At 34.9% G+C, this 24075-nt stretch overlaps 1 protein-coding gene across 12 annotated transcripts; it reads right to left on the bottom strand.

The window, feature by feature from the left end:
• Positions 1–17147: 17147 nt before the first annotated feature.
• On the bottom strand, positions 17148–23496 carry LOC104597688 (transcription factor BHLH089-like). 12 transcript variants are annotated; one of them, XR_016084551.1, is made up of 8 exons: positions 22538–23486; positions 21870–22073; positions 21553–21618; positions 21356–21424; positions 21166–21237; positions 17823–18059; positions 17407–17512; positions 17148–17288 (listed from the first exon to the last, which is right to left on the bottom strand). XR_016084551.1 is itself a non-coding variant. In XM_088902047.1 (7 exons), exons 2-7 carry the CDS (start codon positions 22664–22666, stop codon positions 17934–17936), a joined length of 666 nt encoding a protein of 221 aa, XP_088758173.1. In that variant the 5' UTR covers positions 22667–22814; positions 23153–23479; the 3' UTR covers positions 17148–17933. The 12 variants fall into 12 exon arrangements, 4 of the variants coding, with proteins under 4 accessions (XP_088758173.1, XP_010257722.1, XP_019053577.1 ...); XR_016084552.1 differs by having other exon boundaries at positions 17148–17253; XR_016084548.1 differs by having other exon boundaries at positions 17407–18059.
• Positions 23497–24075: the final 579 nt, after the last annotated feature.

The following is a 24075-nucleotide window of genomic DNA, read 5'->3' as shown; positions in this document are numbered from 1 at the left end:
ATAAAATATGAAATTATTATTATTTTGAGTATTTTGAATTTTATTTATTTTAAAGTTATTGCATAATATTAAATATTTTTTTATGTAATTATTTAGATATTTTAATGCTCTATTATTTAATATATTTAGTTATTGAAATATTTAAATAATATTTTATTTTTTAGTGTTAAAATTTCATTATTTTAATTACATTTAAATTGAATAATCCAAACAATCATAATTTATATTGTGTGTACATAATTTCATAATGAATTTTGTAAAAATACAAAATTATTAATAATTTGACTATTATTAAATATATTTTAATTAATTTTTGTGTTTTTAATAAATATTTTAATGTTAATATAATTTCATTAGAATATTTAAATATTTTCTTAGTTTTTTTAATTCAAACTTTCTTTAGATAGATATAGATAAAAAGTAAAAATATAAAATTATTTGACTATTATTAAATCTATTGTAATTATTTTTTGTTTTCTTAATAAATATTGTAATGTTATTATATAATTTCATTAAAACATTTAAATAAATTTCAAAATTTTTAATTTAAACTTTCTTTAGATATATATAGATAAAATGTGGGGGAGGCGAAAAATAGGAATTAGAGATAATTTAGTAGAAAGTGGAGGATAGTGAGGAAGATAGCTTAGGAGAAATTTTAGGAGAGGGAATTATTTAGGCTATTGGGAACGTGTGGGGGAGAGAGTGAGGGCGAGAGAGAGAGAGAGAGAGAGAGAGAGAGACTTCAGGTTTTTTTTGGGAAGGAAAAGCATCTCATTGATTGTGTCAAAAATGATATGGAATAAAAAAGAAAATAAAAAATAAGAAAATTTCTAGATTGTTGTGTTTTAGACTTTTAGTATATATGCGATGCACGGGATTTGTTAAGAAAAAGATGAACAATAGTAATACATAATAATATACAATTGTTTTATATTTTTTAACTTTTTAAATAATTAATAATTATTTATATTTTATATAATACTTTTAATAAATTTTTACAATACAAAAATAGCAATAAATAATATCAGCTAGGGTTGTTCATCAATAGTAACACATAATAATATACAATTGTTTTACATTTTTAACTTTTTAAATAATTAATAATTATTTATATTTTATATAATACTTTTAATAATTTTTTTACAATACTAAAATAGCAATAAATAATTTCAGCTAGGGTTGTTCATCAAACTGATGAAACCGACCACTAGTATTTCCTGTCAACCTTGGTTCAACAATTTCCCAACTGAACCTAGTTGGATCAATTTCACTTTGGCCATTTGTATACCGACTAAAACGGGATGACCTGACCATAATATATGTTAATATTTTATATTGTTAATATAATTTCTTTCATATGAGAAAATGGTTAAATTCCCATATTTCTTAGTCTAAAATATTTTATAACATAAATTATATTTTAAAATTTATTTTTTAATAATGCCACTACAATCTTTTTAAATTTAAATTTAATTTTTAAGTTTAAATCTTTTGTACCGACTAACTAAACCAAAAGTCGACCCTAACCAATACAACCTGTGTTGGCCGGTTTTTACTAATGGTCAGTCGGTTTGGGGTAACCAACTCCCCAACCTAACTAAGTCAATTTGGTTGCCAAAACAACCTACAGTCAAGTTGAACCAACCCTTGAACACTCTTAATTTCAACTAAATTAATAGTCCAATCTCTAATTAATAACAATAGTTTAATCTCCAATAATTATTGAAAATCTATAGCAAAAGCACACACTTATTGAAATAATAGTTTAATATCTAATAAATATTAATCAATAAATTGTAACAAAAATACAATAAGTACAAAAAATTAAATTTAAAAAGTTAAATAAGAGTAGATATTGAAATATATTTATAAAATTTTTAAATTTATACAATAAGTACAATAATGTTAAAATACAAAATTAACATAAGTACAAAAAATTATTAAAATTTTTTTATTAAATAACATAACAAAAATAAATTTATACATAATTATTGAAATATATTTATAAATAAATATTAATTTTAGTATAGATAAATATATAATAAATATAGTTTAAGATTTTAAAATTAAAAGTTAAATAATATCATTATTTAAATTTTAACTTATTGATTATTTATTGAATTTAATAATCCATAAAATTATAAGTTATACCATTATTACATAATTTCGTTATTTTAACTATTTAAAATCTAGTTATATTAAATATTTCCTTATTTAAAATATTTAGTTATTTAAATATTTAAATAATATATAAATATTTAAAATTTTTGGTTATTTGAATTTTCTTTATTTTAAAGTTATTACATAATATTATATATTTTGTTATATAATTATTTAGATATTTTAATATTTTTTTATTTAAATATTTAAATAATACCTTATTTTTTAATGTTTGTATAAAATTTAAATTGAATAATCCAGAATATCATAATTTATATTTTTAGTACATAATTTCGTGATAACTTTTGTAAAAACATAAAATTATTAATAATATGAATATTATAAAATCTATTATAAATATTTTTTGTGTTTTTACTAAATATTTTAAAGTTATTATATACTTTTGTTGGAATATTTAAATAAATTTTATTTTATTTTTATTTCAGCTTTGTTTAGATAGATATAGATAAAAAGTAGAGGAGAAGATAAATAGGAATTAGAGATAATTTATGAGAGAAACTCTATACTAAATTAGAGATAATTTAAGAGATAAATAGGAATTAGAGATAATTCAGGAAAAAAGTTGGGGATAGTATGGGAGGTAGTTTAGGAGAAATTTTAGGAGATGATACATATGAGTAAATAATACTCGGGCGACACACGAGCTTTCTTAAGGGAAAGGTATACAATACAGATACATAAGAGTATACAATTATTTTATATTTTAATTTTTAAATAATTAATTATCTTTTTGCGATACAATTATTTTGAGTTGGTCGGTTTTCTAGTATTTTCTAGTCAACTTCAGTTCACAATTTCCCAATTTGACCAGGCTGGATATATTTTGGTTTGGCCATTTGTAAACTGACATGACCATATGTATATGTATATGTATATGTATATGTTATATATATATATATATATAATTTATATTTTAAATATAATTTTTAATACGGGAAATGGGAAATTTCCCATATTTCTTAGTCTAAAATGATTTATTTTTTAAATTCCCATAATTTAAATATGTTTAAATTATTTATTTAATACTATTGTAATTTTTTTACATTTAAAATTAATTTTTAAGTTTAAATCTTTTGAGTCGATTCACCAAATTGATACAACTCAAATTGGCTGATCTTTACTAATGATCGGTCGGTTTCGGGTAGACTTGTACATGGATAAGCTTGCGCCGGTCTTTTCATCTTTATAAATAGAAAATGACTAGGCCTGAGCCCAAGCCCCGCCTGACCATCAAGCCTAGATCTTGAGCCTAAACTCAAAGCTTGATTTAGATAAATATTTTGTATTATATTATTTATATATTATTAATATTTTATGATATTCTATATATTATAATATATAATACCTTTTTTCACTACTAATTTTATTATTATATAATATATATTTTATGTATTATTAATATATATTATATTTTTTTACTATACATAACATTTTCAGGTTGGGCTTAGGACGATAACATTGGACTGTGAATGTTCCTGATTTCTACAAATAGGATAATCTTTTTATTTGTTCTTATCCATTATATTTCTGCAACCGTTTTCTATGATAATTTATTCATTTTGTATAATTTCCTATTATCTTTTCTCTGATAATTAAATTCAACTTGAATGAGAATACCGATTGTTAGCACCCAATTTTTGTTCGATCCATTCACCCTACCTCTTTGTGCCCTCCTCTTAGACCCTAAGAATGTAGAAACACAACCAGATCAACTTGAGACTTTCCAAGACCTGAAATGCCCTCCTTTGACACAATCCACAAGACAAATAACAACCTTGCGGTCAACATCAACATCCGATCAAACATCATCCCCAGACTTGGAAAACTACTACACATCAATTTTTATGACTAAACTCCAAACATCCATCATTCATCATGCTAGCCCCCTTTCTAACGGCCCTGATCTATGTGATATTGAAACTCCAATTCCCCAAAATCAAATCCAACACACCCATCACCTCAATATCACTAGGAAGCGATCAACTAGTGAACCTTACCAGAAATCTATGATGACCAACTGTAAAAATGTTGAGATCCCATTCTGATGGCCCTGAATGATTACCAAGATCAACCATATCTTTCTCAGATCAGAACCATCCACTTGACTCCTCACCCTAATTGTAGTTCAAAATTCACCCATTTGACCCTTCATTAAACAAATGTTTTATTTCAGTAAATCTCGTTGACTTGAACTTGTTATCCATAAATCTCAATTTTACCGACCCTATTTGTCCGATCAGACCTCACACTGTGTTTAAAGACCCAGAAACCTCACCATGTCAAATTTCACGACCAAACACCTCCATTTAATGGTTGAAAAAGTAAGATTCCATTTTAGGCCCTCTCGTTGATTGAACCATAAGCTAAGACCATGATCTGAATTAAATCTATTAATCTAGACCTCTGATCAATGATCCATAACTTCCATCAGATTCAGGACGTTCAAAAGTGTCAACCCACCAAATTTCATCCCAAAATTCCCATGTTTTACCCTTCATCAAACAAAGGTTCTATTTCAGCAAATCTCATTGATCCGAACTTGTCAGCATAAATCTCCATCATTCTGGCCCTATTTAACCAATAAGACACCACCACTATGTCCAGAGACCCAAAAAACCCCAATGCATCAAATTTCATGACCAGATTCATCCGTTTAACCATTAAACTAGAAAGATACCATTTTGACGCACTAGATTAAATTGTCATGTCATCTATCCCAACCTGAAACCTCAAAAGGGTGTTGGCTGATGACAGACCCATTAGAACACTTGGACCAATGAAACAAAGCCTAATAGACCCAAAAATCTTAAAATACAAAATAGACCCCTACATAAGACTAAGAAAAGACAAATCAACATTTAAAAGTTCATCAAATTTACATTTTTTGCCACTAACAACCCCAAATACGAGACTGCCATGACAGACACGCCCCAAGCTCCCATTGAACACATAAAACCCATGAGAACCACCCCCAAATCAAAGAAAATGTTTCACTAAATAGGTAAACTTGACTGGACATCTCTTTCTTTGAACAATTTTTGCCTATTTGTGTGAAAAAACCATTGTTGAATCACAAGTACTGTAGTAGCACAAATTCAAACTTGACGCCCTCCCTTTCTCTATAAATATTGACCTAATTCGAGCTCAAAGGGGGAACTGAAGGGAGGAAACCCGAGGGAGGCCCCCTAGAGAGAGAGAGAGACAAAGAGAGAATAAAGCTTTGTCCTAGCCCATATACTGCCTCTTGTTCACCCGAAATTTGCAAGTACTACGAACCCTAGATTCCAAACTCACCTTCTCCATTTTCAAGCGGAAGTTGTTGCAACTAGAACTACATAGATTAAGAACCCATTTGAACTTCATTCTTTCTCATCCCTAGCTATTGGAAAACTTTTGACAAGGTACATACGAAAGGTAAGTTATTTTTAGTCTTTCTGGGGTTGCTCGAGGTTCTGAAATGTTGGAGAACCATCATTTTCAATTTCTTCTTGGCAGAGAATAGAGGTAGAGAGGCGAGGGTCTTAGGGAAATCAACACCTAAGACCTGATAACATCACCTCAAAATCGGTCTTAGGAGGAGTTGAAAGCATGTTCCTGTAGATTTAGGAAATTCTTACAACCATTTATGTTTTTCTCCAAAATAAACTAAGCCTGAACAACTCCTGTATTGGGCTACTCTAGCAGATCGGAGAGAGGGGTGCCTAATACCTTCCCTCTCATAATCCTTAGGACCTGAAACTTCTCGGTTCAGTGCCTTTCCCATGGAGGACGAAGTCACTATCAAAAACTTCGATCGAACTTTTCAAACCAGAAATGAGGGCATATTTCTGGAAGCTCATGGCCGACTCCGGGAGGATCATGGCCGATTCAAAGAGATGGAGTCGCCATCCATTTTTTATTTCTCTTTATTTATTACTTTTTATTATTTAATCAAACCTTCACCATCCCTACCACTATTTAGATTCCTACCCCATTCGTATTCACCGCTGGTATTGCATTGCCAACCCAAAGGCCACAACCTACCATCTTCACTAAGCAACTCGCAATGCTAGTAATCAACCAAGTCAATGACTTTGAAGAGGAAGGTCCTCCCAATCAAGCCAACCTCGCTTACAAATGATCCTGTAAAGGAGAAAAGAGAGAAGATGAAGGAAGAAATCTAGAGATTAAAAGGGGTTCATAACTTAGGGAACCATAGATTTTAAAGAACTATGCTTATACCTGATGCAGTACTCCAAGAAAAATTTAAATTGCTTGAATTGGAAAAAGTATGATGGAAAGGGGTGTCCTCAAACCCACCTTAGAATCTTTGGTGGAGATATGTTCCAATACGGGTTAAACGAGAAGCTCCTTATCCAGGTGTTCCAAAAAAGTTTGATAAGAGATGTACAAACCTGGTTTGCCTTTTTGGACCTCGCAAGGAAGAAGTCTTGGAAACAAGTTTCCGAAGTCTTTCTAGATTATTATTCCTTTAACATGGAACTGGTTCCCGATTGTCAACACTCGATTTTTGCTCAATCCACTGCCTAAGCCTCTAATTTACCCCAAACAACCGATCAAACCCATCTAACATGTCTAAAACACCGCAAAAAACCTAGCTTTTAGCTGCAAAGCCTTCAGAGGTCACCATTAAACTCAAGACCTCCCATAATACCTACTCAGCAAATCTCAACCCAAAATTCCTTCGTTTACCCTTTTATCAAAAGAATATTCCATTTTGACCCATGTTGTTAGTATAAAACATCCATAACCCAGATCCCCATGATTCAAAGACATATGAGCCAATCAGATCATACGATTGAGCCTTAAACACACAAAAACACCTGCCCATAAAGTTTCAACCCAAGATTCCCCTAATTAGCCTTCCATCAAACTAAGATTTTGTTTTGAATCATCGCATTGACCTAAATTCCTATGATCTTGACCCTCTGAACCAATCAGACATTACCACCAGACCCCGGATACCCTAAAATACCCACCTATAAAATTTCAGCCTAAAATACCCTTGTTTGCCCTATATTGCACAGAGATTCCGTTTTGAGGCTCTGAATTGATCAAATCAAGCCCTTTTCCAAATCTGCCTGATCCAGTCCACTTGGCCCAATCCATCTCCACCAATAAACTTAGAACATCCAAAAACACTATCATGCCAAATTTCAACCAAAAATATCCATGTTTACCCATCTATCTAAAAAGATTCTATTTTGGCTAATCTCATTTGCCTACTCACACAAAACCACTCTTTGCGCTTAGACCCATCTCAACCCTTTGATCTTTGACCCAAAAATCCTAGCCATCCATCAAAGAACCTCAGTTTGACCCCTTGGACCCGGTTTAACCAAACTTTCCCGAAATCATGAAAAATACCCCTAGACTTCTTTAAATTTATGAAACTGTATCCATGCCCTGCTATAAAAGGAAACCGACTTTCTTATTCGTAAGGAGGAGTTATTGTTTTTGAACGTCGGAAAAAATACCAGCAATTCACTTCATGATCGAACAGATGGAGTTGCCACCCATCAGAAATAAATAACCGAGTGATGAGCCTCCCGGGCTTAAATTTCACAAAACATTTGGGAATAATAGTGACTCCACACCGTTTGACTAGGACAAAGCCATTCTGGGTAAGTTGAGAGGGAGAGAGGGAAGGGGTTAGGCACCCCTCTCTTCGGTTAGTGTGAATGTTGAATGCCCTTGTTAATTTAAATTTTTTATATACTTTTTAGCAAACAAAAAGAAAAAAATCACAGGTCAAATTGATAATCCATATTCTTTGGAAGCTTGGGAGAGTGCTGAGGCCAAGATTGCTCATTCACCCTCTTCTAGACCAACCTCTTTTTGGATGCAGGGACCTAAGCAAAAATGAGAGAAACTAAGTCCTCACCCCTTTTCTATCAAAGTCCTTGCCTCCAAACTCAGCCAATAAGTCTGAAAAGCTGAAAAAGTAAGGCAACTATCCCCGGATAACAGAGAATACTCAATTCTCACACCCGAACTCAAGAGCCAAGCAAATACATGCAAATTAAAAGGATGAAATGCAACTATAAGATAAAAACAAAAAAAAAGAAAAGAAAAGAAAAACCTAACCAATTGCTCAAGTAACAACCAATCTCTTATGGCCTTTGTACACTAAAACAACTTCTATGAGGTGCTTCAGAGATCTAGTTAACTTGGGGTGATTTTCTTCTAGACAACAATGCATTGTCTTCAGTTTGGCTTCAAACGACTACTATGAGGTGCTTCACAGTCCGATTAAGCAAGATTGCTCTCCATTTTCTTTTTGCCAAAAGAAACTCAGAAAGCTATCATTGATCAAGAAACATCAGTACAAAAGGGTCTTGGGTTGCATGAGTTTTCTACTACCATACTTATTTACATGCATTGTAAGATAGTTCATGTGCAACTCTATTCATATCTCTATTTACATGGTTTACACATACTATGCATGTGTTTGGTAGAGCTTCCGTTTATTAACTAAACATTTATACCTGATTTGTCTTCAAAACCAAGAAAAGTAATAATGTCAATAGTTTATGACAAAACCATTAATTGCCACATCAGCAGAACAGTGAATAAACGTCTAACGTTGGGGAAGCGTTAAAATGAAGCTTCCCCCAATGGTAGGCATGCACATAAATTATTTAAGCGTACGAATCACCATGATGAGCTAAATGCTGATTTGACAATGACATGGTGGCATTTTGATAAACACCTATCACGAAATGCCCATGGAACAAAACACACGCTATATCAAAACTCAAATGGAGATGATAGTTGTAAAACTTGCTGCTTTATAGGCTGGATAAGCCAATCATCTTCATCATTCTTGTATCAAAAGGAGATAATAGTTGTAAAACTTGCTGCTTTATAGGATGCATAAGCCAGTCATCTTCATCATTCTTGTAGAAATTATTGACTAAGCTTTCTGAGCCAGAAAATATGCAGAGAAACTTTAGTCTCAGTAGGTGAACATATGTAAGCCCACCATTCAGCTTGGGGGGGGGGGGGGTTTGTTGCTGCAACTTTGTTACTTCCTATGAATATTGTACCATCATCTATTAAGAAGATTGCAACTCCTGTTCCTGCCAATATAGATGTGGATAATGAACAATTTATATTTTGTTGAAGCATTTATATGTGAGTGCATAAAGCTTGGGTGAGAGTCTTGAATAGCTGTGCTCAAAGGTAAGAAGTGGTGCATAGCTTCTAGCAGCTGAAGTGGGTTTAGCACAAACTTGTTACGCAGAGCTGAATTCCTCGCATCCTAAATCAATCTAAAAAGGATAAAAAACTTGGCAATAAAAAGCTGTTTTTCAGCTTGGATTCAGTCCACTCAAATATAAATTCATGAAGAGCTTGATTCTGAACTCTATCTGGATTTATGCCCAGAGAAGCTGAGATCCAAATAGAATGAGAACATGGAGACATTTTCATATGACGCAGAGAACATTTCTCTTTGTCATTTAGGAAGCGTAGTCTGTCCTTAGTCTCAATGCTATTCCACCAAGCTTTTCACATAAAGATTTGAAATCTCATAGGGACTTTACATTTCCATATAAGATTCCAATTTCTTTGATGTCTAGAAGATGATGCTTGTGTAGTTGTGAAGAATCTGTACCCTGACTTTACATCATACTCCCTAGATTTCAAAGATATCCATAGGAGCGTGTCCAATGAGAGATGATGCAAAATCAATGTTTGTCCAATGAGGTAATTCATAGTCATGCTAATATTCTGGTTTTGAGCTTCTATTTGAACGTCAGGAGTTCAATTAGGGAGAGACGGAACCCATGGATCGGATATATATATTGAAGAGCCATCTTTTATTTGCCAAATGGTGTTTGTTTTTATTTTGTCCCACAAAGACAATAATTGTTTCCACCATTTAGAATCTGCCTGTCTTTTTTTATAAGGAGAACAGAAATTTATTCCTGAAATATTTTTCTTTTATTGCTTTCCTCCATAAGCAATGTTCTCTAGTAAACAACCTCCAAATTTGCTTGGAAAATAGAGCTTGATTGAACTCTTTCATCCTTCTGAAACCTAGGCCACCCATACTTTTTGGTTTACATAGAAAATTCCATGCTATGGTATGAACACATTTGTTATTGATGGTGTCATTCCACCAGAAATTCCTCTGTGTTCTAACTTTTTTAGAGTGGAATTTGGGAGGCTTGGAGTGTGGACTTTATCATGGTGGTCCTGCCCGCCGCCTAGGATAGCAATTTTGCTTTCCATAGACCTAGCCTTGAGTTTATTTTTTCCAAAAGTTCTGAGTGATTATTTCAACTAGCATTTCCAAGATTAAGCTGTACTCCTAGGTATTTCTCCACTTGTTTTAACTATATCATGTGAAGAAGTGACAGAAACATTTTCTTTTTCCTTCTGTGAACCCAAGAGCTGAAGTGAACACCAGATTTTGCTTTGTTTATTTTTTGACTAGACATCTCCTCAAATTACTTCAGTACATTCAGCATCATTTGAACTTGACTAATGTCCGCTTTGTAGATTAGTAGGCAATTATCTGCAAATAAGAGGTGTGTAACTTGTGGTCCACCCTTACTGAGTTTTATATCTTGAATTCTGTTACATGTTTCAGTTTTTAAGAATAAACATGTTAGGATTTGCATCCCATCCCAGTTATGAACAATTTTTTTTACATTTTTAATCAAATAATTAGAAACTTCATTCTTTATTTGTGTTATTTTACTTATTTATTACTTATATATAACAAGAAGTAATAGGAAATTAGATATGGGTTCTAAACCCAACCCAATCCCCCATACCTTTGAATGCGGGATGGATTTTGCATTTTTTATGTGCAGAGTGGATTTGGATTCTCAAAATTCAACCCACACTATAGGTTTTGGAGTGGGTTTGGGTTGGAAGGTATATGGAAACAAATAAGGTCTAAAATTTACAAAACCCTCCCTAAACCCTATCCTATTGCCATCTCTACATATGTGTCACGGGTAATCAAATTAGATGTCAAATTAAAATTTGGGTTTTCAGAATCACATCCCCCTCCTAATTCAAACTAATATTTTAAAAACGAATCAAGAAATTGATCAGTTTTTTTGTATATATAGATGATAACTAGCAAGGATTTATACGATGCATGGGCTGGTACCAAGTAGCTAGAGCTTTGATAATATTTGCTATGGTGACTAAATATTGTTTTTCTCGTGATTTGATTTAAAAAAAAATATACATAATAGAGGATAATATGGTAGGCTCTCTAAATGGAAAATATATCAATTTGGATTTCATCTACCCCCTCTCTATAGAAATATGCAAAAACATTTGCATGCATTACATATATAGAACACGTCAAGTTAATCTGTTAAGCGTTAATGATTCAGGGAAAATTTGATAGAAACAATAAAACTTAAATAATTAATCAATCAAATAATATATTCAAATAACAAATAATCAAAGTATAGGGAGGAGAAACAAAATCGTTGAATGCAATCATGCATTAAAACTAAAATATATAATAGAACAAAGTGAATTTTTGATAGCCAATAGAAAACGGTATTCAAATTAAACAACCATAGCAGAGTTTTAAACTTTTAATAACAAATATCAAAGATATATAAAATAGCATCATGCCTCCTTTCCAACCTGAAATACGATGCTCATTAAGTCCGGATCTCCTGTTCATAAGAACTTTGTTTACGTTTACCCACATAATATCGCATGCACATATAGAGAATATCGGGAAATGTTTTCAATGCACGGGGTAGTATATTGTGGGTAGGAGATCTGAAGTCTCATTGCAGATGTTTTTTTATTCTTTTTCCTTGTGTTTCTATGCATTTGGCATTCCTTTTTTTAAGAACTTATTTCTCTTTTGCAGTTAAAAATTCAGTGTTCATATGGACATAAAAAGAATAAATCCTTAAAATAAAGAATGCCAAATACAGACTCCTTAACCCGCTAGACATGTGCCTTTTTATGTTTCATTTCATCCTTTCTTGGTCGTTTTTTCTTCTGCCAGTAACCCAAAAATTGTAGCGGTGATCATGTTCTGATGCAATGCAAATTTACTTGCACTGATGCGCAAAACCATGGAAGTGCAAATGATGTCAATGTAAATTAGGATTTATTTTTATTTTAAAATTTATCTTATTTTGTTTTGATTGCAGTACAAATGAAGCAAAGTTAGACTTGAAGCAGAATAAAATATAACTCAAAATAAAATTAAACCAAAATTTGTATTATTTTCATTTGCACTCTCAAGTATTTATACTAGTGCAAATAAAATTGCATTGCAACCAAATACAGTGTTTTACAGTAAATAGGGGTATAATAAGAGACTAGGCATGGTTTTCAAAACCGGATTGGACTGGAAAAACTAGGAACCGGTCAAGTGATTGGTTCTGTTTTACCCCAAAACCGTTATTAAACCCGTTGATTTGGTCAGCAAACCGCTGACCTGAGCGGTCAAACCGTTTGAACCGTCTAACGGTTTTGACCATTTTTTATTTTTTAATTTTTGTAATTTATTTTTAGTTTTTTGTCAAAATGAATCATCCATTCGATTCAAACTGTCAGACCATTTGACCCAAGAACCAAACCCTAACCTATTCGGTTTTAAAAACCTTGGGACTAGGTCAGTACCCCAAAATGAATTTGTTTTTTCCACCTTTTAAATTGTCGAAAGAAAACAAAGAAACCTCCTTCATTTTTTGGAGCGTCTTATTTGTTCACTGCAAGCAGTTGATTCTATCATTGCAAATTATATCCCTTCATACAAAGGAGGGCTGTAGGGCAAGAATCTTTCTACTAGTTACAGTTGGACTTGAAATTAGTAGGGCTGTAGGGCCTCTACATTTACAGAGGCAGGAGCATGGAAAAAAGGGTACAATAAAATAAGAAGACAAACACATACTCAAACCAGCAATTAAAACCTCAAACTTGAATGCCTGATTCAATGATTATGGAGGGAATTAACAATGTTAATCACCAGTTGTGTAAACGAAACTCAAATCTATCCTTTTTTTTATTTCTACAAAAGGGGATTTCCTAGTAGTGATTCAGACTTCAGAGGAATTTTATTTGAGACATTTTTTTTTGCATTTTTCTTGTATTTTATTTACTTTTATGGCATTTTCATTATTCATAAACATTTTATGGCATGTTTTAATATTATAAATATTTTATATTTTTATTTTTATTATATTTATGTTATCACAGGTTGAACCATTCAATTCAGATGATTGAACCGCTGGCCCAAAAACCAATTACCAAACCGGGTACGCTTCTCACACTCGTGTCTTTGGATCCCAGGATACGTCTACTAGTTGACAAAGTGACTTACCTAAAAAAATGGTGGTGAAGGTATGATGTGAGTGGTTCACAAGAAGCTCAGAAAAGGTGTTTCAGATCAATTAACTGGATGGTGGAATTGTGGCGATTGTTTGCCTTCACTACGGAAGTAACATCAGTTAGATTTATTGAGCAAGCCAAGGTTGTAAATCCCCTATTTTGATATTTAGAAGTAGGAAGTAGCCTCAGTTTTCACATCTAGAAGAAGAATGAAAAGGGTACACACCTAATGAACAGTTGTCAACAATGTTTCAAATTTGGTTTGTTCATTTGCTTTAAAAGTCTGATATTTGAAAGTGTAATAATTACATTAAGAGGTATATTGGTATTACTGAATTTTTCTTTCTTCTGAACTTGAATGCAGAGAATGCTATTCTGAATTCTGAAAATTATAAAATATCCATTTTGATCTCATATACGAGAGTTTTTGTTCGTCTCTTTTAGGGGTATCATTAGAAAATAAAAAATTGTATGATTGTACTTTAAGAGATAAGAGATAAGAGGAAACGAACAACCATTTTTCTTTTAAAATTAAAAGATTTCTCTTAAGATATAAGAGTTAAAGAGGAAATGAACAAGTCTGAAGTAGAGGAATCCCAGGAGAAAGATTTTGGTGTTTTGTATAAAGAAGATAAATAGAAAGAGAAGAAAGGGAAAAACTTTGGTTGTTGGGAGTCGTTGGCCCCCCTGCTGTTGAAAATATTTTTGGGAATACCACGTTATTATAGAGTGGGGTAAAATAGTAATTGCTCATATTTCTTTTTAACTATAATCATAGATATGGATGTGAATTAGTGAACGCGTCCAGGCTAAAAACGCTCTCAACAGCATAGACTGTTGGGAGCAAACAGCCAAAGTTAAGGCAGAAGAGAGAGGTGGGGTAGGGAATGAAGGTTTTCTCTCTCTCTGCCTTGTAGAATTTCAGGCTAGGTCAGTCTCGGCTTGCTCTGGCTTGCCCAAGTTGCACCGTGGTATGAACGTGAATTTAAAATAAATAGTGGCATTATTTTTTTTGACAAGTATAAAGTAAAGATTAGTTAGATGGTGCACTTTTCTATGTATAAGAAATTTTTTTTGGGTGAAAATATACTGCATTACTAGAGATACGAGTATAATAGGGATCAACAAATTTGGGTCTATCTACACAATAAATTATTTATCCATTTGCGGCCCTATCCCAAATGATAAAGTCTTCTTCATGTTTCCATCAACACCCCATGTACATTAATGGGATGCAAAATGTGGTGTGATCATATCAAATTAAATCACTGGTGGTGTGCCCATATCATGGTGTATCACATGCAGTGTGGCCATATCAAATTAAATCCCTGCTGCCTTAGGGGTGCAAGTCGGGCGGGTTGGGCCGGGTTTATAATCGACTTAGGCCCAGCCCTAAAATTTGAGTTTAAGGCTGAGTCCGGCCAGAGCCCAAGGTCAAGCCCGATTTTTCCAACCCGAGCCCAGCCCGCCTTGTAATTTGATGCACTCGAGTTGAGTTCGGGCTCGGGCCAGGCTCGGGTTGGTCAATGAACCCACTCTAAAATTATACATATATAATTGGGCCAGGCTCGGGACAGGTTCGAACTACCTAAGAGCTAGGCCCGAGCCCAGCCCGTGTAAAATTCTGGGTTGGGCCGGTTTGGGCTCGGGCTGGGCCAGCCCATGTTGCATCCCTATGCAGCATGACCATATCAAATAAAATGACATGTGACATGCCCATATCAAATTGAATCACCTACAATGTGCCCATATCAAATTAAATCACTCATGGTGCGCTCATATCACATTAAACACACATGATATGCCCAAATCATTTTTAGGTCAAAAGTAAATTCAATTGAGGTTTTGCATGGAGTCATAACATCATAATGAGAAGTGAAATAAATGGGCAAAATAAAATAGGTGTTATTAATTTTAATAATTACTATTTATTAGCATAATTAATAATTATTATAAGTAAAAAATGTTATACCATCCTGTATACTATGGCTCAGTTTAGGAGTATAAATACAAATTTGTAGAGTATAAAACCTTGTATTTTGTATTATTTTATATGTATTTGCATTGTACATATTTATATTTGTACTATTTCCAAAATGAGCCTGTGTTGTAAATTAAATCATTCAATTTATGGTAGACCATCCACTCTATCTACCTTACCAAACATTAGAAGCTTTTTTTATTGGAATCATGCCAATAGAGTATATTAGAGTGAGGGGTAGGATTGTGAATATCTTAATAAGAAATTGCTAATAAAGTAAAAACTTAGGCAATACTTTTCCAACTTACGTATTTACTGCTAAAAAGTACGAAAGCCAATAAAACTTATCATCGATTTTTGAGTGCCCAAAATTGCCACATATTAGTGGTACATTGAATGTTAGTAATTAATTTGGAAAAAGAAGTCTTTAGAAGTGTTTGTTATCTCTAATACCTTTAGGAGTTGTAGCATTTTATAAAAAAAATAAAAAAATAAAAAAAACAATGTCTAGACAATTTTGTTTTAATATATAGATTCAGATTTGGGATTTAATGGGATGAGGGAATATGTCATATTGACCATTGGAGAGAGAGAGAGAGAACAATGTTTAGAGAATTAAACCAAACATAGAACTGGAAATGGGAGAGATTCACAAGTTAGAGGTTCAACCGAAGAGGTAGATTAATGGTAATTAAGAGTCATTAAAATATATGCATAATAAAGTAATATGTACAATAAAAAATCATTAGTTAACACAATTAAGAGGTGGACTAATCATAATTAAAAAATATTTGAAAATACAAAGTCATGGGTTCAAGTTTTATTAAACACATTTAAAATTTCAATTAGTTAAACGAGCGGTTTTATAAAACAGGAACCAGATCACCGGTTATTCAGTTAAACAGACCGGTCCAATGGATTTCAATTGGTGAGAGTTACAATGGATTTTATTGAAAGCAATTAAGACTGGAGAGTTTTTTATTTTAACTTATAATTTTTATGATTTAATTTAAAAATAACTAAACAAGTGTGAGACATGAGAAGAGGTCTGTGTCAACTTTGTGGCGAGGGAGCCCTCATCTTTCATCTTTCCTCTTTATATTATAAATATAGATGAGAGAAAAGTACACCGAGATGGTTTGTGCATCGGTGCATGTGAATAGAAGAGCACCACCCAGGGGAGCATGGTGAGTGGACAGAGGTAGTGGAAAGGACTCACACTTTGATATATATAGTTGAACATATCGACTGACTAAAGAATTTGCATATTTATTGATAAAAAAAGCTTGCATATTCTTCAAGGCAGCATGGAATGCATGCTATCAATGAGAATCAAATCCTGTGTTTCAATCAGGATTACCAATATATAACCACGAAAATGCATCCAAATCAGATATTACAAGGCAAACTCAGCAAGATCTAATGGCCAGGAAAAGAAGTTCTTCCATTATAGCAATGCCGGCAGTAAAGCAGAAATAACTCAGCTTCTTAATGTAGCTAAATGCCAAAGACATGGCTCTGATAGTCTGTAATTTCTTTTTTCAACATTGAGATAGTTTGTAATCAAAGGGAGGCTAGCTGTACTATTTCATACAAATCAATAAAAGTACTTCATACTTACCAATAAAAAACATGGTTGAGCTTATAGAAATTTTGAAAAAGCATTTTTCTTTAGTTAGGTTTAAATAGAGTTCAAGAACAACATACATACTAGGAGGTTTAAGTCAAGTTCAGTGATACAACAAGAAGAGGATTTCCTGTCAAATGATACATGAAGGTAAATAATGAATCCCTAGCACACAAGGAAACAGAGATTGTTTCAGATTTTCAAATGAAGCTCACTCGTATAAACACCAAGCATAGCTCCATATCACATAAAAAAATAAATAGTGTAAAGTACAGATAGGTACCATGTACTTTGGGGGTAGTGACAAATAGGTATCCTGAACTTTCAACTGCAACACTTGAGTACCTTGAACTCTCAAAAATAGACACTTGGATCCATCCATTAGTATTCTGTCAGTTAAACATTGCATAATGTCAAAAATACCCTTCTCATGTATTCGTTCTACAGAGTAAAATCATCACTAGAAAATGCCATCATCACAAAATTTGAATATGTTATTTGCTGTCCATGTGAGAACGTCACTATGGGAGATGTTCAGTTACCTGAGAATGATCTTAGAAATACATGATAAGAGTATTTTTGGCATTATGCACTGTTTAACTTATGAAATACTAACGGATGGACCTATGTGTTTATTTTTTAAAGTTCACGGTACTTAAGTGTTGTAATTGAAAGTTTAGGGTACCTATCTGTAATTACCCAAATAAATAATTATTTTTCTCTGAACTAAGATGATAGAGGATATGATTGTTGGCAACCACTGGAAGAGGAAGCAAGCTGCTTGATGTCCTTATTGTCAATTTACGAGAATTAACTAAAATTGTGCTGATCTTTAAAACTGCTACCGATCTGCATATGCAGCCATTCTGGTGGTGATCCTTGGTCATATTCCTTTGCAGCTTGTGAACTGAATGCCATACTAGTAGTATCAAATGTCTGTGCACCAAACCGAAACACCACATCTAAATTATTAGATGGAAAATGCAATAACAGAATCATATATATATATATATATACAGATATAGATATATGTTAAAGAAGCATGGAAAAGGCGAATTCATTTTTCAATAAGCAAGATAAATACATAGACATTTTTTTCCTTTTTTTTTTGTTACAGGAACTTATAAGATGAGATGCACGAAGATTCAGGACCTACAATGAAGAAAAAGAATCCAATGAGAACAACATCAAAATAAAACAAAGGCAAAAATCTAATCAATAACAAAGAATTGTCCTCTAAGAACCTCATTTTTAGTAGTGATCCTGAAAACAAGAGCTTCTAGTGGAATGAGATGTTAGGAAACTCTTTTAATCCTTGACTTAAAAGAAGAAAGAAAATAACCTCCCTCTCTGTCACACAAGCACAAATAGGGAGACAAAAGAAAAAGAAGAAATTAGGGTGGTGATGAGGGCAGATTTGGCCCTCCACTAACATCATGACACATGGCATCTCGAAACAACTGGGTGACACCCAGAACCACCTAGGCGACAACTTGCCTTAGCCAAAATGATGGAGTCCTAGCTAGCGACCTGGCACTGTCGCCGACTTGGCGACCTGCCTCTGGTGCCGACTTGGCGACCTGCCTCTGGTGCCGACCTGGCGACCTAGCGACCTGCCTCCGGCGCCGACCTGGCGACCTGCCTCCGGTGTCGACCTGGCGACCTGTCTCTAGCGCCGACCTAGCGACCTGCCCCTGTTGCCAACCTGGCAACCTGCCTCCACCGCCGACTTGGCGACCTGCCTCTAGCGCCAACCTGGCGACCTGCCTCCACCCCCAACCTAGTAGAAACCTAGCCAGCGACCTTGTCCACGACTCAGGGCGACTAGCAGCACCTCGTCCAAGGCCGACCTGTGGTACCTCGTCAATATCAACTAAAGCGACCTCGACATGGGGAGTGACCTCCCTCGAGGGCTTGCCGACTTGATTGAGGTCTAGGTGGTGACCTACGAGACGTGCTCGCCGTCAATTTTTGCATGCATCCCATCACTCTCGGGTCTCTCGAAAGTTAGCTCTCACACCGAATGTTTTGGGAGAAACCGAGTAAGGCGCAAAGATTGGCCTACGTGCACGACTACCTCCGAGGACTTCGGAGCAGTTAGGCACGTCCTCCCAAAGATCCCGGACGTGTTGCGTGATGCTCACGCCAAACAATGCCTCCTATATAAAAGCCTTACCTCCAACTCCAGGGGGGAGATGCGCAATTTAGTTCTCGCAGCTCTCTAGATCTCTCACATTTAGCTATCTTAAAATCTCCGATTCACTAACTTACGCATCGAAGTGCACACCCCGGGTAAAGCAACCCGGGCACTCTGACATTGTGTCCTGGCAGGTCGCATCAGAGCCACCTCTCCAGCTCATCACCACTCAGCTAGACATCAGAGCCACCTTCTAGGTAAGAACCATTCAGCTAGGCATCCAAGCCACATTCCAGGTAGGGATTATTCAGCCAGGCATCTGAGTCACCTGCCAGCCGGGAGCTGCCGAAATGCGCATCATCAGGTGGCATCCCTATTCATTGTTTTGTCTGTCTACAAAAGAAGAATCAAAGAGAAAGACTGGCAAGTAAGAAGGGTAAAAAGAGAAAATAACAGTCTCTTTCTTTTTGTTGATAATGAATTTTAATGAACTTTTATTTATAAAAAAAAGGTAAAAAGAAAAGCAAAGCCTTGCTTGGATTTGTTCATATTTTCTTGGAAATTTTAATATTCTTCTTCACAAAATTGTTGTTCATTGTACTTTTTTTGTTCACATGGATGTTTCATACAAAATTCAAATGAATATATCACTTTAACAACACAGAGCCATTGATATAATGCTTCTAAGATTAAACCATATACAACATGAATGACCTATTACACCTACCAACATGCCAAGCTACATAGCCTTAAGAAGGAACTTTTTTTCCCTTGAGGTTGCGCTTGTTTGCAATACAAATGCAAATATGTACTTTACACAAATACGTTCTCTTTGGTTCATGAATGCAAAATGGTTAACAGTTGTAAACCCATTCTCTCTCTCTCTCTCTCTCTCTCTCTCAACAGAATAAAGTAAGCCTACTTACATTGAGATCTGATGAGTACAAGTTTGTATCCATCAAATGGATACAGTAATGTACTCTCCTCACGATACGAAAATGTCAGGAAAAAACATTTTCCCTCTTAATCATTTCACTTTTGTATGGCAAACAAACACTCACAAATCCAAACCGGGGTACATAAATACCCCGGTTCAATGTTTGTATCACAAACAAATGCAGCCTAAAGAACAAAGAAAATAACTTTTTCCCCATGGGGCACCTCAGTGATGTGCACCAATCACCTCATCTGAGTCTCACACTTGGCCACATTAGGAGAGAGTTGAATTCTTCACTTATAATGCCTTGTGTTGCCCCATTACTTACATCCCTGCCTTTCTCGTCTTTGACAAGCTGACATCAATGATGAGAAGAAAATAGGCATAATAAACCACCAATCATCATTGTCAAAACCAAATAATATGTGAAACTGTGTGACTGGTTCACCAAAGTCAATACACATTACACAGTCAATTGACAACATAAATGGACAACGAAAACCAACTTTCCCACTGGAAGATGGTCTCCAATCTAGAGTTGCATTCATAAAAGTAGAAGAGATAGGGTTAAGGGTTAAGACGGACATCAACTAAGTCGGCTGGGTTGATGGCCCAATACCACATATATAGCATGAGGAATAATGTTACGTGAGGATTTGCAGTCTACCATATAATTTTTTTTGATTAATCACCCATAACTTTCCCCTTTACCCTTTTTTTTCCCCAAAGTGCTGGTTACGGGACTTGATTCTGCGTCAATGCTGGAGCAACCCAGCTAACACACCAACGAAGCAGCCCTCGATTGGTAGTCTACCATATAATTTTTCAACAAAAAAGGTGCAATTTTAATGATCAAGACTTAACCAAGTTGATCTGAAAATTAATATGGCACTCAAAGTCTTCATTTGGTTCCTAGGATAATAAATGAGAAAGGGCAGCATGGTTCAGTCTATGTAATTAAGACTTACATCTTTTGAAGGGAATCCTCCAATGCCTGGGTTCATTCTTGAATTAACTGCTTCAAGCTTCATAGACAAAAACTACCATCCAAAAGTTTTATATAAATCCAGTTTCAAGTTCACTGGCTGAAAGGAGCAAAGATAAAAAATAAATAAATAAATAAAGCAACAAAGTAAATCAGAGAAAAAGGATGCATACCTGAACTTGACGCTGGAGTGATTGGATGTAATTAATTATTTCATCAAGGATCAGAGCTTTGCCAATGACCTAGATAACAAAACTTTTCTGAGCAACACTCTTCAGAAAATAGCACTGGCTTCATAACACAGAGAAGTTACAGCATATGCTAAGGTAAACAGACCAATAATATAAGCACTGAAGCAACAATATTGTACCTTATTACATCCAGGAACCAGATCTTGAAGAATTTTCATCCTCTCACTGATCTTTTCTCTCCTAGCCTGTCCAACAAATGGCTCCAATAATCAATTTATATGGTATATGTGGACATCATCTATAAGGTGCACCATCTGCATCCAATAAAGTATCTATTTTCTAGATGATAGCAATAATAAAGAGGCAGTGTTTATGCATCTCAATGTAAAGCTAAAAATGTTTCCATGTGAACCTCAGAAACTTGGTCACTATTTCTACACATTTACAGCAAGGTATAAATGCAAATAATGAAGTTAAGAGGATATAAGTTAATTACCCTCTCTGCTAGACTGTGGCTGTCAGTAGCTTGGCCCTTCCTTGCCCACACATGAATGTAATCTTGCTTAGGCCGTTCAGGAGGTTGTGTGTTTTGTTCAGCTGGCTTGTTACGGGCGCCAGAACTTGCTTCTGTTTCAGTTTTTGAATCACCATTTTCATCTTTGGATCTAGAAACCTTTAGACGTTTACCATCACAATCGTTCTGCTCAAAAGAGAAATGTTATCAAGAGAACTACAATAAGAACCCAGAACCAATTGAACTTCTATCTAAATATCTGAATTAATGTAAACATTTTAACTCCCAACCAACTGAACATCCATGCTCATACATTTTAACTCTCAAAAAGTCCAGCTTCAACACATCAACAGCCCCAAATTAATGTACTGAAGCTTATTTAAATCAAAATCTTCAAAAGAAAAACTTTAGTGCAATAAGTTCTTCTCAGATAAGAAATATCAATTCCAGTTTAAAACCTAAATCATAATAACCTTAGGCAAATTTCAGTAATATACGGTAATTCCAAACTACCCAAGTCTTACACTGCTAGAACACTCAGAAAAACAAATAAATATAACAAAACCAAAGTGAAGAAAAGCATTTAAGAAATGGAAATCAACAAGAGAGACAGTTTGGAAAGGAGAAGAGATGAATTAAAAACAGATTACCACATCATTGCCACTGCTCGTAGAGACAAGCTTAGACGACTCATCCTCCGAACCAGCATCGCTACGCTTCCTTCCATTCCCACCACGACTCACGCTCTGCTCCGTAACCGTTGACTCATTCATGGACATATCCCGATTCACCGCCGTCCCCGTCCCGGAACTATCTACAAACCCACCCGAATTCTGCCGAAAATGATTCCTCCTCAATCCCAAAACACCAGCGGAATCCCCAACACCTCCACCACCATTGAGCGGAAACGGCCAAATCTCAGCCAAGCTATAAGAGGACGGGTTAGCGGCGGGAAACGGACATTCATTAATCAGAGGAGGATCCATCTCCAGACACAAAATTCATCAAAATGTGCAAACCTATTCGAAATTCTCTTCCAATCCTACTTCACATTTCATTATAAAAGAAAAAAAAGGATGAAGAAAGTAGGAACTTGAACCGAGTGAGACTCAGATTCCACAAAACCTAACTGTGATCAACAATTCATCCTACCTTTTGTTAATTGTTCGCAACTCAACTCTAAAGTTGTATGCTTAAAAGGGAAATGTGGGAGAGTACCATTGAAATGAAAGAAAAGGAAAGGGACCCTTCAATGAAACAGATACCTTCCAAGCCACCAATATCTGAACAAGAGTTACGCAATCTCCTCTCGTCAGTGGAGAATGGTGCGCAATGCGCACGCTGTCTTTCCCACCAGGCCACCACTACTCAGTACTCACTGTTTGAGAGAGAGAGAGAGAGAGAGAGAGAGAGAGAGAGAGCGGTGGGGATTGGGGAGTCGGAGTTGGAAAGAAGTGAGTCACTGAGTATTTATGGTATTCTCGGAGAGTCCAACGTTTCAAGATGATCGTCACTTGTACTCACAACTCACAAGAGTCAAGAGGCACCCCCTCGGCACTCACACACACGCAGCCCTCACACACAGCGAGGGTGCATCCACCAGACAAGAGTTGAGATTCCCTGCCAACGATATAAGTTCTAAAACCCTTCCAAGTCCAACAAAATCCGACACCGCACATCTCATATATAACGGGTCTAATGTATCCCATCTTATGATAAGATGTATAATACCAAATGCCCCCAGAAAATCGTGAAATCGTGACTCATGAGTGGGTAGACCATAGACCTCCGTTTTGCTGACCGACAAATTACCGAAATCTTCATCATTACTTATCGTCACCGTTCGGAACTTGTGTGGTAAGTGGTACACCATTCATGGCAAGTAGCTATGCCATCGTTGGAAGAGTTCGGCTTCGGTCAGTGCAACGCCCGTCCGAATAGCCTTTACAATTACAGCCTTGCATTGTAAATATCTCCGTATTCACTCTTTGTTTCGTTGTAGATCTATAATTACTGTAATACCCTTTTCATGATTTGCTAAAGTTGACATGGATCTAATTAGAAAATTAGATGATGAATTTCTTCATTAGCATGCCTAATTAATTACTCAAGTAGGTCAATTCTAGGAAGATTAATGAAGCATACGTCCAATTTGTCTCACTCGCGTGAAAGGGTTTAGTCTGGAATT

Source organism: Nelumbo nucifera, chromosome 3 (genome assembly GCF_055504915.1).
Source record: "Nelumbo nucifera cultivar China Antique chromosome 3, China Antique-T2T, whole genome shotgun sequence".
NCBI classification, from domain to species: domain Eukaryota; kingdom Viridiplantae; phylum Streptophyta; class Magnoliopsida; order Proteales; family Nelumbonaceae; genus Nelumbo; species Nelumbo nucifera.
This window is presented reverse-complemented; position numbering and strand designations above follow the sequence as displayed.

Coding starts and splice junctions, on each gene's coding strand:
- LOC104597688 (XM_010259420.3), bottom strand. CDS start 22,873: ATGGATCCTCCTCTGATTAATGAATGTCCGTTTCCCGCCGCTAACCCG. Junction 21,425..21,552: donor TGGTTCCTGGATGTAATAAG/GTACAATATTGT, acceptor TTTGTTATCTAG/GTCATTGGCAAAGCTCTGAT. Junction 21,238..21,355: donor CACTCCAGCGTCAAGTTCAG/GTATGCATCCTT, acceptor TTTGGATGGTAG/TTTTTGTCTATGAAGCTTGA.